This window comes from Ptychodera flava, chromosome 14 (assembly GCF_041260155.1).
Source record: "Ptychodera flava strain L36383 chromosome 14, AS_Pfla_20210202, whole genome shotgun sequence".
Taxonomy (NCBI): domain Eukaryota; kingdom Metazoa; phylum Hemichordata; class Enteropneusta; family Ptychoderidae; genus Ptychodera; species Ptychodera flava.
Genome location: NC_091941.1, coordinates 13,257,817 through 13,273,690, shown reverse-complemented (window position 1 = coordinate 13,273,690; position 15,874 = coordinate 13,257,817). Strand labels below are relative to the sequence as shown.

Here is a 15,874-nt window from a genome sequence, read left to right as displayed (position 1 = left end):
GATAAAAGTTGAGTTATTTTAATAATGCACAAGCAAAATTATGACTTAAGAACGAGGGTCAACGGTTAGCCGGAAGTTACACGAACCCGGAAGCACAAGAATGCATACAGTGCAGGCGCCACATACGGTACACATGGTGTAGGGCTTCAAAACAGGCAGTTTCAACCAGCTGGTGCATGTGTCTGTGTGATAAACAGTGTCGGTTACAAGTGGTCTTGCACGAGTGAACTTTTCTCATCCTGAATGAAACGTATCGTGATTGTTCCCGGTAATGGAGGGGGTGACGTTGAAACGTCCAACTGGTATTCATGGGCAAGGGATAAATTTCGAGAAGAGGTACACATCCTAGCTCTGCATGGCAGGACTGTGTGTTACCGGCGTTACACGGCCTCCCACCACATGTGGTGGGAGGCCGTGTAACGCCGGTAACACACAGCCCTGCCATGCAGAGCTATACACATCCCCGATCATTGGAAAGCTATCGTTTTCAGCTCCATGGGAAGACTCTATAAAACATACGTCATTCAAGAGTTCCTTTTTCCATAGACCCTAGAGCGTACGCCTTTTCGTTTCACTCTTACAACAATTAAGACACAGTCCCTCGCAGCTCTGGGACTATTCGCCCAATAGACGAGTGTACATTCTCGCTTATGTACACTCGTCTATGGGGCGAATAGTCCCAGAGCTGAATAGCCCACGAGGGACTGTGATTAAGATATGAAAACAAAGTGGGCGGTTTATGTTTTATTTCTCAATGTTTACAAAAAATAAATCACTCTGTCCGTTTCAATTTTCAATGACCCATTTCTCCATCAAATGATCTTCAGCAGCATGTATATCACAGCATCGATATTATTATAAGCATCTATACATATATTAATATTCATGATGACATGATAATTGTCATTTTTAAAAGGCCTAATTCATGTGACCGAATTCATATGCCGTACTTGTTCAAAAAAAACCACACTGCTAACATATTCCTCACGTTTCTTTACAGTTTGATAACGTTGAAGTGTTACTCAAAGACATGCCGGATCCAGGTACTTATTTAAAGGGCCAATAATACCGACTTTTGATGATTTTTCACTTTATTTGTTTATAATGTCAACTGTAATTTCTTAGTCAAAACTCCCCAGTGCATGTTGATATACACAGTATTCAGCTTGTCAACTCAGTCAGCATAAGTATAAACTGCATAATTGTTGACAAGTGAATTCAGGTCCGGACTAGAATTCAAATGTAAACAAAACAGTGTATTTTACACATGTAAAAGCTAAATAGTGGGTATTTCAATATTCTTTTAGGAGTAGAATAAGAATTTGCAATTGACATACATAATAAAAATAATGGAAAAATCATAACAAGTTAGCATTACTAGCCCATTAAATGGACGTCAAAAGGGACAAAGATGCCTGCGACTGATATAACTGTTAGCACTGTACTTATTGTTTGTTGGAAAGGTAGAAATTTTATTCTTTAAATTAAAACATTGATGAGTGGAAAATTCAACATCTGCAATTAACTTGGGCAGTGGCCATAAACCTACCAAAAATTATTTTAAGTGATGAAAAGATTAATCTTAAACCTAGAACAGATAATAGCAAATTTCGGAGTCTTTGGTAAAGCAGCAACAGAAATAAATCACTCCAAGGTCCACATATAAAATAATAACTAGCATAAATAATATGTCAGACAATAAGGATCTTTATCAGTATTGTTTTGATTGTTTGTTTGTATAGAAGGCCATAAAATTTTACTGCTGTTGCAGTACAGACCATGTGATTGCAAAGGTTATTTTGACTATCAGCATCCCTGAGTCTCACAATGGGCAGGAAAGTAAAGATGTTATCAGTACTAATTTTATTTCACTGCACAGTGTATGAATCTTTCCCAGGAATCCAGGAAAAACTGAGTTGAAAAAATCAGTTATGTAGTGAAAGTAAGGTGTCAACTGTCAGTAAAAGTGGCAATCCCAAATCCCTTTTTCTGACATTGTGGTTGTTGACAACATTGACTGTGTACGTGATTCTAGTCCGGTGTTCCTAGTCTGTTGAAATTTGAGCACTGTTAGTCAATTTGCTCAGAGATAAAGCTTGCGAAAAACCTGACCCTTTGACCTGAAGTGCAAAATGTGTAAGTTTTGTTGCATACAGCCCAGCTGCATTTGTTTTTTTATTTTTTCACCTGTAGTGATTGCAAGGGAGAAGTTCTGGATTCCGTTCATGCATGATGAATTGAAGTGCGATGAAAACACAGTTATCATCGGTCACAGCTCAGGGGCAGAAGCAGCAAAGAGGTGACAAATCCGACATACTATTCAATGCCAACTTGAACAGATAACTTCTACCCAAGCCTATTAAATAGAATGGTCCATTGTCACACTTAAGGCCTACACTGGAGCAAATTTCGCTGAAACACAATTATCTGACAGATGGTATTCATGGAAGCCATGCCATGGTGGATGGAATGATGAAATATACTGATCTGCCCACGGAAGTATGAATAAATTATCCTTATTCAAAGTTTGAACGAAATCAGCTGCATGTTGGTGTAATAACTGCTTAATTGGGCCTTTGTAGAAACTTTGTGGTGATATTGATTTGCAGCATATTGAAGCCAGCATATCTCCCTTCAAAATTAATTTTAAAAATCAGTACACGACACCAGAGTAAAAGTATCTGGCCAGGTGTTGAAAAAGACTCTGAGTCTCACTCCCACATTTCATCAAGGGATTACAAGCTTATGAGGGCGCTCTTCTGTTTTGATAAATGTTCTAGGTATGCAGAGAGATACCAGGTTCTTGGGGTTGTTTTGGTGTCTTCTTGCGTAACAGACATGGGAGACGAATCAGAAAAGGAGAGCGGTGAGTGGTTAACAAGACAATGTCTCCGCAATTAATTTTTTCTGTGTAGAAGATGAGAAATGGATTGGTGGGACATGCCGCTACCTCTCCATATGTCCTATTCAAATCTGTATCATTTGACGTGAGTGTGTTGCACAGGTTTTCATTCAATACTGAGGATTTTCAGTTCATGCCAAGAATTTGATCAGTTTCTGGGAACTGCTGTGTACATGGAAAGGAAGAGCACCTGAAACTACTAAATTTTGTTGCATTCATTATTTTTCAGGATACTACAACAGGCCCTGGGAATGGGACAAGATGAAGACCAATACCAAATGGATAGTTCAGTTTGGATCTACTGATGATCCATTCCTACCCTGGGATGAACAGCAGGAAGTTGCTGATCAGCTGTCCACCGAGCTTCACAAACATACAGACAGGGGACATTTTATGGCACCAACATTTCCTGAGTTGATTAAAGTAGTAAAAAAACATCTTACAGTTTAACAGAAATCTTTATAACAGAACTTTAATAAATAGTCCTCCTGTATCCAAAAACGACAAAAATGTTTGAAAAGATAAACATCTGGTAAATCTTATTAATCAACATCTTCAAAATGAACAATAAATATTTCAATGTCTTAAGTGCCAGGCAGAATAGATTTACAATACACCTGACACTGACTCATGTACCTCCATTACAAAATGGTAAATTCTTCTCTGAAAATGAAAGTTTATTTTTGTATGTATTTCTGACTCAAAGTCAATCTGGAAATGAAGTACTGTACTTGTTGCCATGGCATTTAACACCTGAACTGTAGCTGTGCAAGCTGCCATTTTTTTGTCAATGGAAGTAAAATAAAAATCTTCAATTTCAATGAACAGTTATTCATACTTACACCTACTATAGTATTAATATTACATACTGTATACAATAAAAATCTCTTATGCAGTGCTGCAAATATCCCTTGCCCAATTTTTAACATTTTAAAGCATGGTGAAATTTTTCATTCTTCCCAAACACTTTTGCTTTAAACAAAGTTTAATATCACCCATCAACAGACACCACTATTTTTTATTCCAGAAATGCTTATCAAAATTTGTTTCATTCACAGTGGAAAATTGTTTCATCAATGCAAGGAAGTCATCACTTTTCCAAAATCTTGTCACCATACATCACTGATCAAAAATCTGAAGTCACCCTAAATGCTGGTTTTTCTGAACTCCCCCCTCCCCTCCCCTTTCCCCATTTTTTCCATACACGCCTTCCTTAAATGAAAAGTAGTATGAAAAAGAAAGACTGGATATAAATTGCAATAAATAAGCATACATAATTACAAGAATAATAAATAAGTATACAGAATTACAGAACTAAGTACAAGTATACGTGTAGAAAGCTTTCCCATTGCTCGCTTTCATATACTGCTGCGATATTAATCAATTGGCATTTTCACAAGTTATGTGGACAGTATGTGGCTAAAAATCCACTGACCACATATGCACATTACTACATTGTCTGCCAGCAAGAACAAGCCTTGAACCAGAGCACACAGTGTTCTGTAAGTTTAGCTTAGCTGGTTATCACAAAAGCAAGATTGAAAATATGACAAGATTTGTCTTCAAATATCAATATGATTGGTTTTAAGCATGACCAACATGTAAATTTCATTGAGTTGATACAAAATTCAGAGATGGCAGTGGGATAGCAATGTCACAATACGGACCTTACCACAAACAGACATACACAATGGTCAAAACTACATAAATTTCCAAATGGTGTTACTTTCTGTAACCCCTATAAATTAGAGTTAATTAATATGTTAGTTTTCTTTTTCATATTTCCTCCGCTGGATTTTTTCCCAGCTGTTAATTAACAATACAAATATAATCTTTGAACTCATTACAAAAACTAAATTTAATATTCTCTCAGTAATATACTTTGAAGACGGTCTTTTGGCAAAGTTTTGGACTTGATACAGAGAGAAAGAATTTCAACAGACTGTTATACTGGCAATCAGAGCATAAAGTTCTTCATACGAGGTATTCCTGGCATGGGGATTCAGTATGTGGCATACCCGCTGACCGCTGGCAAGTTGTCTCTGGAGCTCATAGAAGGCTTTGTCTCCGGATAGGATTGTGAATGGAATGTGAATAGGCAGCCTTTCATCCAATCTTCCTGCCTATATAGGTATAAATGAAAAACACACACACACACACAAATTTTAAAACCTTGAGCTGACTGTGAGCCTCTTACAAGTATTTGGTAAAAGTCTAAGTGGTGTGCAAAGCTGCTTTGAAAAACTTTCATTGGAGAGAATTTCAACTCGATATATCAGAAAATGTACATATCTGTCATAAAGTTACCGGGTTTCCACAGCCATCTGTACCATTACCGTACTCGTCCGAGTGTAAGCCCCTGCTCGTGTATAAGCCCCCCAACTGATTTCAGAGGATTTTAGAAAATGCATTACATCCGTGTATAAGCCCCTACCCTAGTGTAACTCAAATACAGAAAGGTTAGGAGAGTATATTTGGTCATTTAACTTGGCAAAATTACTTTTAGATAATAAAGATACCATTAAAAGATGTTAAAACAATGGGAAACTGGAGTTCCCTTGACAGCATCGTATGGAAAATGACACGTTTTCCCAGTACTATCTTGATTCTTTGACTCTGCTCACCCCCGTCGCCTAAATAGAATAGTCTCACTCACGTCGGCCATTGCATTGTTCATTTTCATGCACAGCCACGATGTTTTCATGCTTGAAACATGCAGTTTCTTTTGTTTGAAGCAATTAGCCTTTCATTTGTGAAGACTTTTCCTGGTGATTATTACAATTTTCACAGCTATGTAGTCTTTTTCACAAGATGTAGACAGTTTGATACTGGAATATTGAGTTGCCTTTCCGTGTAGGCAATGCATGCCTGTTCACATTACTGTTGATCAGCAGCATACATGACGTCTTTGTTTCAAGTTTGGGGGTTTTTTTGACGCTGAATTGCACCAAAACGTCACTTCTGTATTCAGAGATTGTACAATCAGTTTCTTTTGATGTGTAAGTCGATTTTGAAAGCGATAGAAAGATCAAGTGGTGTTGAAAAAAATCGTGCATAAAATTAGCATAAATTATGCGTCCATGCCAGATAACATGGGGTTGCTCGAGTATAAGCCCCTCCCCTAGTTTTACAGCTGTTTAGTGTTGCTGAACCGGGGGCTTATACTCGGACGAGTACAGTATATGGTACAAGAAGCGCATGAGCCATATTTACTCATAGAACAGATGTGCCACACAGTGTCAGCAGTGCACCTTTTTTTTGTGTACCATCTTTAACACCCCTTCGGGTGAAATAAATGACTAGCTACAATAAATACAGGTTAGTGAGTGTTTCTTTATGTTGCCATCCTAAATACAAGGGATTTAAACCAGACCACTATTACTCTGCTTCTGTGTACATGTGTGTAAGTCACAGCCATCTCAAACTTAACAGCCCACATTAAAACCCTAGCTGTACATAAGATGCTAATTATTGCCCCTATATAATTCTAATTAAGTGATCTGAGTCTAACGTAAACTTTCAAAATTCAGCAAAACTCACAATTTTAAAAGATGATGACACACTGGGTTACAATATATTTAATTAAAATATGACCAATCGTACATTTTGTCTCACAAACTTTCATAAAACAAAGGAAATGCAACAGCACTGTCAGCGTTAATTGGGATATCATATATATAGTATATAATGGTGAAAAACATCACAAATTCATGATGAGAATCCATTTTGTTCTATGTATTATTAGATTTTGATATCTGAATCTCAATTTCTAAGAAATACCATGATCAGTCAGATAACATATTAATTTATGTGAAGACTTTTTCAATTTTACTTCCTAGCAGAGCTGTTCAGGTGAAAATGTCATGGCCATTTACCGTGTCACTTCATTACTACATGATCTTACCTGCATACACAGTGCAAAATCAGCAGCATCTTTTGTGTTGCCACTCTGAGGATGGAGTCTGAAGCACCCTTTCTCAAGGAGTTTTCTGTAAGCATCACAAGAATGTCTCGGGGCATGCCAGTTAGTCTTTTCTGCATGAAACCCCCAGACAAAGGTTTTGTCTGGCAAGGAGGCCGGAAGCTTGACAAAGAAACCAGGCCAGTTGTCTAAATCTACCAAAATAATCTGAGCCATGGTTTTAAGGTACTCCTGGGATGGTTCGGGGCAACCTGACGTTGATGGGCTCTCCTTTGGTCTTTTAAATGCTTTCACCATCCCGTTTGCAGTGCACAGAGTCTCCGAGCTACTCTTTTTGCCTGCAAAAGTCCCTCCGTAATTGTTATTCCCATCACATGCTCTGGAATCACGCGATGGTCCTGGCAGTGCCTCAGTGCGGGTCCGACCACCACGAGACATGACGGCTTGATTTGATGATCTGGTAACACATTTATGGTGCTGCTGTGATGCGTTTTCTCCACTGAACTGAAACACACCAGCAGGCTGCTGGGAAAAGTTTATCTTAGACCTTTTTCCTACATTGGCGTGGAAGTTGTAACCACTGCCAGCTCCATGAGCGGCTCTTAAACCTCCTGGATTTTGTGCATTTGTCCCTGGATATGCCTGAGGAAAAACAGAATTGAAAATACCTTGTTTGCTCAGCATGTCATTTGTCATGTCAGTCAAGTTATTATGGGGTCCCATATTTACATTGGCAGAGTTAATGGCTGTTTGGGGAAATCCATATGCTTTATTCATCTGGCCTATCGAGGGATATATCTGACGTGCATAGACATGGCTTGTCAAGTTTTGTCTGTTTCTTTGCCAACCACGAAGATTATTTCTTTGCTTGCCATGCAGCATCCTATGTCTTGTATTCTGTGGTTGTTCGCTTTGTGATATTTGAAAAGATTCCTGCACCTGGTCCGATTTGAACTGCTTTGATGTTTCCTGTGCCCTGGCTCCTGTCTCCTCATTTTCAGCGTTTCGTTTCCTCTTCCGCACTCTGTCTCTTTGGTTTGGCTCGTCATCAATCCATTTTTTGCCGATGGGAGATTTGTCATGGTACAGAAGAAGTTCCCTGATTGTCTTGAATTGTTGGACAAGAGGCACCTGTAAATGAGGACAGTAAACTTTTAGAGACAAAAGAGTATCAGGACATACTAATGCTGTATGTTATTATTATTGATCATCATAAACTTTATTTTGTACATCAACATCAATTGGACAGATGGTCTTGCAAATAAAATATATAAGATAAGTAAAAAATTTAAGATAAACATATTTTATTCTCATAACTTTACGGTTTTGCTGCTTGAAAAATACAAGGCTCGTAAAGTAAAATCAGATTGATAGGCATGTTTTGCACATTACTAAAGCTGAGATGGTTGCTTCTTATCTTCACTAAAATAACAGGCGCTTATTAAAACAAAGGTAAACGAAGGTATCTTTTCGGTAGTTTTAACAAATTTCTTGCAAATCAATTCTTGTTAAAATATTATATGAAGACGCCCCAAACCCATTAATTTTGAGATTTCACATGCACTACACTTGTAACGTTGTCCTTTTTTTCATACAGTATGGAGAGCATTGTACATACGGCGTCAGGTGTATAATAGTGATCAGAGAGTGACTAAAGTAAGCACTGCCATTCATTACCTTCGACTTGCCACCGTTGCAAACTTCAACATGAGAGCTTCTCTTCCGCTTTGACAGCATACATCCACACATATCACAAATCCAGGGCTGGTTGACCAGTGCTTCCAGGATCCCCAGCATTCCACTTTGCGGGATATACACGAAAGACGCCTGACACCTAACAATGATGAAAGGTTGAAACACAGAATATAAGTGTCTCTGTCTTTTATAAGATGTAGATCTTTCACTTTGTCACCTTTCATGTTCATTAGCGTCATCAATGACCCATTTTTGCACTTACATCAAGCATGGTCAAGACACTAGAATTTCAATTTTCTGCAATGGAAATTCAACATTTAATTTTCACCCCATGTTTCTGTATATAGTTCCATCCACCATACTAGATATAATGGGATACAGACCCCTAGGAGTGAATAGGGTAAACGCAAAGCAGCCGTAACTTTTGATTTCTCCACTTTTTTTGGCGCTTATGTCAACTAAAGTTTCTTGTTCTACTCCACAACGCTTATTGAGATACACAGTATTCAGCTTTTCAACTCACCGTGTACATGTGTACATGTGTAGACTGCACTACTATAAATGTAAACAAATAAAAGTTGAGTGTAGACACTGTCTAGACAAGTTGAATTGTGGATGTTTCAACATGATGTACGGAGTAGAACAAGAACTTGACATACAAAACAAAAACAGTGAAACACAAGAGAGTTGTGCTCATAGCCATGATTGAGGATTTACCTGTCCAGGTGGTCTGAATATGTCCCTCGTTGGTCCATAGCAAAAGTTTCGGCACAAGTCAAGCAGACAATCGTTCCAAATCCTCCTTTGCCTCGTATGATCCACATCACCTTGTTGAAACTCCCTTTGGTCAATGGTAATGGCAGAATGGTGGCTTCATTGTCACCTTGAAAAAATATAATAATTTACCATTTAGTAATTTGTAGTGCTATTATCGAGCTCTGCTCAAGAAGACTGTCAAGTGAGACATAAAAGTTTATATTCAATGATGATGGTCTGTCAAAAGTCCCAACGCCAACTTTAACCCTTCTCCTGCCAAAGCTATTTCACCATCAGGCCAAGATGGTTAAAATTAATGAAACAACATACATGTGTATTCCATATGGTGTAGTTTAACATAATACTGTACATTTGAAGGCTGTTGAGAACATAAAGACTGTAAACTTGATTTTTTTTGGACTAAAGATGCTATAACAGACCAAACCAAGTGGGTGAAAGTAAGGTACATTATGTTACGCCTCAATACCGCTTTTTACTGACTTGGCTGATGGGGAAGTGATACTGCCTGGCAGGAAAAGGGTTAAAGTCGGTACTGCACATCACAGCAGAGGATGTGATTCCCTCCCATCAAAACTCAGAAAATATCAGTCTGTAAATACTGAAATTAACAATTGCAGAAGTTCTTGTCTTATTGGTAGAGTTCCTTGTCATAGGTCACAATCATGTTTTAATTTAAAGAATGTTCAAAGGGAGGGGGTTGTCCTGTATGCAGCTGTGCGTACGGGACCCATACAATAGGTCTGTTGCTTTGCACAACATATTCCAACATCCCTTGTGCACATCCAACATTTTAAAACAGCAGCTGTACCGAAACTGGTGACTGTGGCTGAAGCAGCTTCACGTTAATGAAGAGGCAAAACAAAGTTTATCTGGCAAAGCCTCACAGTGATTGGAAAGCTACAAAACTGGCAAAGTAGGAAAATGCATCCAATGCTGAATTGCTTCACATTTGCTAAACATCCATCGCAATTTCTTGGAAGAGGCAACGTTTAACGGTAGGAAAGTCGTGCACCCCTCTGGGCAGAGAGAAAACTGTGTGGCAAAGCACTGGTTCTTGTGTTCAACTTTCATTTCAAATAAAGCCATACAATAAGTAAGAAATACATAAATAATGGCGTCTACTGACCTTTCAATGGAAAAGAATGACGGTTGTGATTTTTATCCACCATGTGTCGCAAACACTGTGTAAATGTAGGGTACAGAAGAAAACATGTCGGGCAACCGAAACAGATCACTTTTAGCACTGCAGCTGACTGGTGATCAGAACAGAAGAGGTGTTCATTTACCTCAGCGGACATGTTGAACATATCGCTGCAATGGCTACAGATGTAAGAAACGTCATCACCATCTGTCAATAGGAAGACATTTGTTAGGAATTAATTTGTAAATCAAACATGGGTTTCCTGTTCACATTTTAAGGCCACATCCAAACTACCATCATTTCAACACCACATTTATTATATTATAAGCACTCATGCATACCATTAACCCTTTGAACCTTGAACCCTCACTCCTTGGTGATCAATGACATCTACGCAGATATTTTCAACTGAGCAGTGAAGGATCATACAGTTTTTTTCACTTGCACCATTGATTTTGCTGATGGACAAATGAAATACCAATGGACTTGTAGTTGTAAAGTGTGCATGTAGAATTAATAAAAGTGGATGGCAGAAAGTTTAATGTGATCCTAGATTCAAGACTATATAATGATAAATGGAACTGCTCACCCATAATTTCAAAACTGTCACTCAATTAAAAAAAAAATAGCTGGGGCTATCAATGAAAGATTGGTATCACATGAGAATGGTTTTCAACTCCTCCTCTAAATGTACCTAAATACTACCCTCCATGGACTGGTGGGCTACTGGTTAACCTGTTTGCCTACGGTGCATACAAATTCAATCACTGTAGCACTCTCAGTAGAAAGAATCTTGCAATAGTTATGTGAAAGAATTAATATCACTGGAGTAGCTAAGATGAGGGAAACTAGCAATAATTGACAACTTGGAATCTGAAAAAGGGAACACTGCAATACGCCTGTCTCGAGTCTACAGACAATTTTGTTACTAATTACAACTATCTGGAGCAAACTTGAAATAAAATACAGACATTGTCTCATATGATACTACAAGTTATTTTTTGTAGCATTTGTAGTAACCAAACTGCTTGTAACACAAAACTTAACACTACAGGAAAATAAACTCTGAAACATGTTTCAGTGGGGAGCACTTTTTATCAAAAAGGAAATAAGCTGGATGGATGCAACTGAAATCAAGTAACATACCATTTAAATGCTCTCCCTTGTATGCTAATGAAGAGAGGGATGAGGTGGCCAACTTTGAATGATCTGCAACTTCGAGATGAAGTTTCATGGTGTTGAGATTTTCTGGTTCCGTTGTACATGAGCATCCATAAAATGGGCATACAATCCCAGTAGGCTTTGCTTTCGCCTGATTGGCCTCAGGATTTCTTTCCGATGGTTTAGGGAGCCGACTTTCATTCGACACCGGCTGTGGCTGTATCACTTGCACTTCTGGGTCAGCATCTTCCTCCACAGCGAGTTGTTGAAACTCATCATCCATACAGATATGTTTGGTCTTCCTTAAGTGTTTCTTCCCTGAAGATTTCTTCGTTTTGGATTCTTGCTGCGATGGTTTCAGCTGGTGGTTTCCATTTGGACCAGGTTGAGCCGCACCGCGTGAATCACATCTTTGAATGGCAACTATTTCTAAATCTGGCTGGTCAACACCGGATGTGCCTGGTGTACTTTCCTGAGCACTTGCAGACCTTGTTTTTGACGTTTTCTTTACCTTGGCCGGTATCACCTCTGTCTTGGACGTTTCTGGTACAGATTTTGGACGCAGCGATCTCTTTGAACGCCCAACCTTAAAAGCCACACTTCTATCATTGTTTTTGGATGTACGAGAAGATGTATCGGAATCCTGCATGTTTGGCCTTTCAATTAGTACTATATCACTGTGCACTTCTTTGACAAACACAACACCATCTGTCTTGTCATCTTCACCATCTCCATTATCATCATCTGAGCTTTCTAGAACTGTAAAGGAAAAAGGATCGCACACGCCTAAACTTCCACACAGTTTAGTGCAGGGTTTGGTCATGACACCAGATCTTAGAATGCATATTTACTGCAAATATATTTTCATTGGTACAATATTTCTAAACTTCTTTTGACAGACATTATCTATTTACTGGTATGTACCATACTTTGTTTATGTTTGACTTAAACTTTACTTAAAACTCAATTTGCATTTTATCATTGTTTCATCTAGCCCCACTTGGATTGCTCTTTCTTACAACATGAACGAAAAGGACATACCCAGTAAAATAAAGTTTCCATAAAATAAAACCTCTCTCTTTTCATTTTTGTTTGACCTGATGAGAATTTTAAAAGTAGTCATTACCATATAGTGGAATTCCTTTGCTTTTCACTCTCATAGTTTCCATTGTACTAACTGCACTTCAAAAAGCATGACTTCTCTTTTGCCGCTCCTTAAATACCAAAATTGTGCCTGGGAAAGGAATGAAATGTAATATTTCAGATGTACAATCTGTGTTCCGAGCATTCCACTGCATTTAACATGTTATTTCCACAAAATAGCACGGACTCCCTGAGTGGCTTTATCAATAGTGCTCAAAGCCAGAGCTATAGTCAGTCAGTCATTTTGTGAAGGGTGGTGGTAGCTGAGTGAATTTTACGGTGTTCCCTAGGCATGCTACTTGAATTTCAAATGGTATAGCAGTGCTATCATATCAAGTAAACACTCTGGCAGATGCGCGAGAATGTTTTTTAGAGAGTCAATAAGTTTCCATCCCCAACTACTGCTTTAATAAATAGCACATGTACTGCAGCTTCTTCTATAGCAGAATGTAGTGGTGTTCATGGTGGTTTTGGCACGGGGGGACTCTGGTTTTCAAAAATTTTTACGATTTTTTTTCCAATGAGACTAACCAAAGAGATGGCAGTATACCTTGACGGAATAAAATAACTGTTCTGGTATTCTCATATCAAAGTGGCAAGAAAAAGAAGCAAGGGGAAAACTGAAATCGGAAAATATGGAAAAAATATTTTCTTTCTTCAGGGCCGTTCCACAGGCGTGCTGTTTTCTGGGTAGTTTGTATAAGTGTAGTTTACGCTACGTTCACAATATGCCTTGTTCTGCCAAGCAGAACGTTGCACCATCCCGTAGACTCTAGGGTTTATGGTGCAGCGCAGTTGTGGGTTGTAGTGAACGAGAGCCACCTGTGCCATTTACTTTTTAAATCTCGGTTCACGATATTTGTAAGCTAGTGCTCGACACTCTACTGTTGGTAAAGAATTTGATTCGTATCACATTGTAAGGCACCTGCCCGCGACACTGCACTGGTTATCAGTACTTCAACTAAAGTCTTCAGGCAAAGACTTGAAAGAGAAGGCACGAGGGACTGTCGACGACGGTCAACAAAGCGAGTTCGCTGAATTCAAAACCAGGCAGAATCCACCGTTACAATGTCACATTCACAACTACTTGACAGTTACGATTCTTAGCGTCGTTTGCATTTTTTTTGGAAATACTTATCCACTACAATATGTTGTTGTTGATATCGTATAAGAGCATTATTGCAGTCAAGACTTACCGCCTGAGCGCGTACGGTTCCGGTTCAAAATAACAATGGCTTCCGAAGAACCCCCTAGCATGATCAGAATTCTCGAAGAGACATAACAAACGAAGCTGTCGACATCTCGTGTCCCGCGCCAATGATGTAATCTGTTGTTTTGTTAACAACAAGAACACAAACTCCAAACAATAGTTACGATCCTAACAATTTTTTATCATAGGTTTTATAATGGTGGCTTTCACTCATTGATATAATTGCCGGTTTCACCATCACTAGGCCTAATGTTCGATCTGTCATTGATAAAACATGTAAAATGACTGCAGTCGTGAGGCCTACATTTAACTTCCTTTGACAATGCCTGTTCAGTAAATTCCACTCTCTACTCTCGTACGCGTGGCACGAAAACGTAATTGTACTATTTAGTTGCTTTCAGAAAAGATGCCCGGCAAGAGAACAAAAATGGCAAAAATGTACGCATGAGAATAGGGGAGGCTGGTGATTTCCGGGGGTGGGGTGGGGGGGGGGGGACATGTTCATGTGTTTTAAATTCGCGTAAAGCAGTGGAAGAGAAGTTTCTGATTTTGTTCGATGATGCTGTTGGTCTTCATAAGGCAAAGGAGCAAATTCAGGGATTCCTCATGAAATGATATAATTTTTAGCCTCCTGGCCATGCAGAGGCAGGATTATTTTTTCAGTGTATTTGTCAATTGAAAGCTTTGGAACAATAACTAACGAACAGAATGTGCACAACCCTAGACCTATTCCTAAAATGTGTCCTCTGGCTTCTTCAACAATTATACTGTTTAAAGCATTAAGCGCCTCGATTGAAACTCTACCTTAAACTTTCCATAGGAAAGATTAAACCATTCTCTTTAAAAAAACAAAAATTGTAAATTAGTGAAACTGCGCAAATTTTAGTGCTAGATAAAAATAAGTTACTTAAATTTACCGATATTTGAAATTGAAAACTTTGCCTTGTCAGATCAACGGAGAATTATTACAGTTTCGATCTTCGTAAAGGCAATTCGTTTTACTCCTCTAGCTTCAAAATCAGTCAATGCAAGCACCATACCAACAAAGTGTTGTACACATTTAAGGGTCCGAAAATATCACCGAAGCCGGCGCATTCTATACCTTAATCAGGAATGTTGGGAAATATGTTTTGTACTTATTAGTTTCAGTTTGATCAATTTACATCCATACTAAAAACATAAGACTAACAAACGAAGAAGGATAAACGATATAAGCAAATAACAAACATAGAAAGTAAAAGTAATCTTTAAAATTACAAGCTAGTAAGGGACTGTCTTACAGACTAAATTTTCTTTGGTTATCTAATAGTGTTTTGTAATTTCCAAATTTGTATAAAGGTCAGTGAACGATACGATTGAACTCTCTAAGTCTATGTAAAGGTTAATGAATGTCACGAATTTTCCTTTATTTTGGGTAAAACTTCTTTGTTGGGGACATTGAATGTATTTGCGTCATTGATACCTAATTACCAAGGTTATAGAAAGAAATTTGCGTCAGTGACATCCATGATTGTCAAGGTCGTAGAAAGTGAATGTGTGCCATTAGAGCCTTAACCCAGACAGGATTATGTGAAATTCTATATCATCGATGCCCAATGAGAGGAAGTTTAGTAATGTATTTTCAAATGGAAAAATATTTTAATTACTTTTAGCCAATCAAGGAATACTAGTTGATTAGTGATTTAAGAGTTACATACGATGCTACACATGATTTCTTCAAAAAGAGAAGATCTCCAATTATCTCCAGCCGGGTATCTCTGATGTGTAACCTTACACTTCAGCAATAAACCACCATCGATTGACATCCAGCAAACTTTGTACGTGAGTCCCTACTTTGTCAAAGATCTCGACGTACCTCTCAGCAGTAAGTAAACTCCCGAGATCGACGAAATGAGACATAACAACTGGTCAGTCTCGTCGGCC

The 15,874-nt window shown here is 38.4% G+C and overlaps 2 protein-coding genes across 4 annotated transcripts; one reads left to right on the top strand and one right to left on the bottom strand.

Annotated features, from left to right (window-relative positions):
• The first annotated feature begins 107 nt into the window (after window positions 1-107).
• On the top strand, window positions 108-3,733 carry LOC139149425 (serine hydrolase RBBP9-like). The gene is made up of 5 exons (XM_070721192.1): window positions 108-336; window positions 1,001-1,043; window positions 2,194-2,299; window positions 2,781-2,866; window positions 3,132-3,733. Exons 1-5 carry the CDS (start codon window positions 244-246, stop codon window positions 3,350-3,352), a joined length of 549 nt encoding a protein of 182 aa, XP_070577293.1. The 5' UTR covers window positions 108-243; the 3' UTR covers window positions 3,353-3,733.
• LOC139149422 (uncharacterized) lies at window positions 3,359-14,061 on the bottom strand. Of its 3 annotated transcripts, XM_070721189.1 has the most exons (9): window positions 13,938-14,061; window positions 12,725-12,832; window positions 11,584-12,357; window positions 10,423-10,644; window positions 9,237-9,402; window positions 8,502-8,658; window positions 7,764-7,955; window positions 6,807-7,466; window positions 3,359-5,025 (listed from the first exon to the last, which is right to left on the bottom strand). In XM_070721189.1, the coding sequence occupies exons 2-9, from the start codon at window positions 12,765-12,767 to the stop codon at window positions 4,837-4,839; spliced, it is 2,403 nt and encodes an 800-aa protein (XP_070577290.1). In that variant the 5' UTR covers window positions 12,768-12,832; window positions 13,938-14,061; the 3' UTR covers window positions 3,359-4,836. The 3 variants fall into 3 exon arrangements, with proteins under 3 accessions (XP_070577290.1, XP_070577287.1, XP_070577288.1); XM_070721186.1 differs by having other exon boundaries at window positions 6,807-7,955; XM_070721187.1 differs by lacking the exon at window positions 3,359-5,025 and having other exon boundaries at window positions 6,218-7,955.
• Between the last annotated feature and the right edge of the window lie 1,813 nt (window positions 14,062-15,874).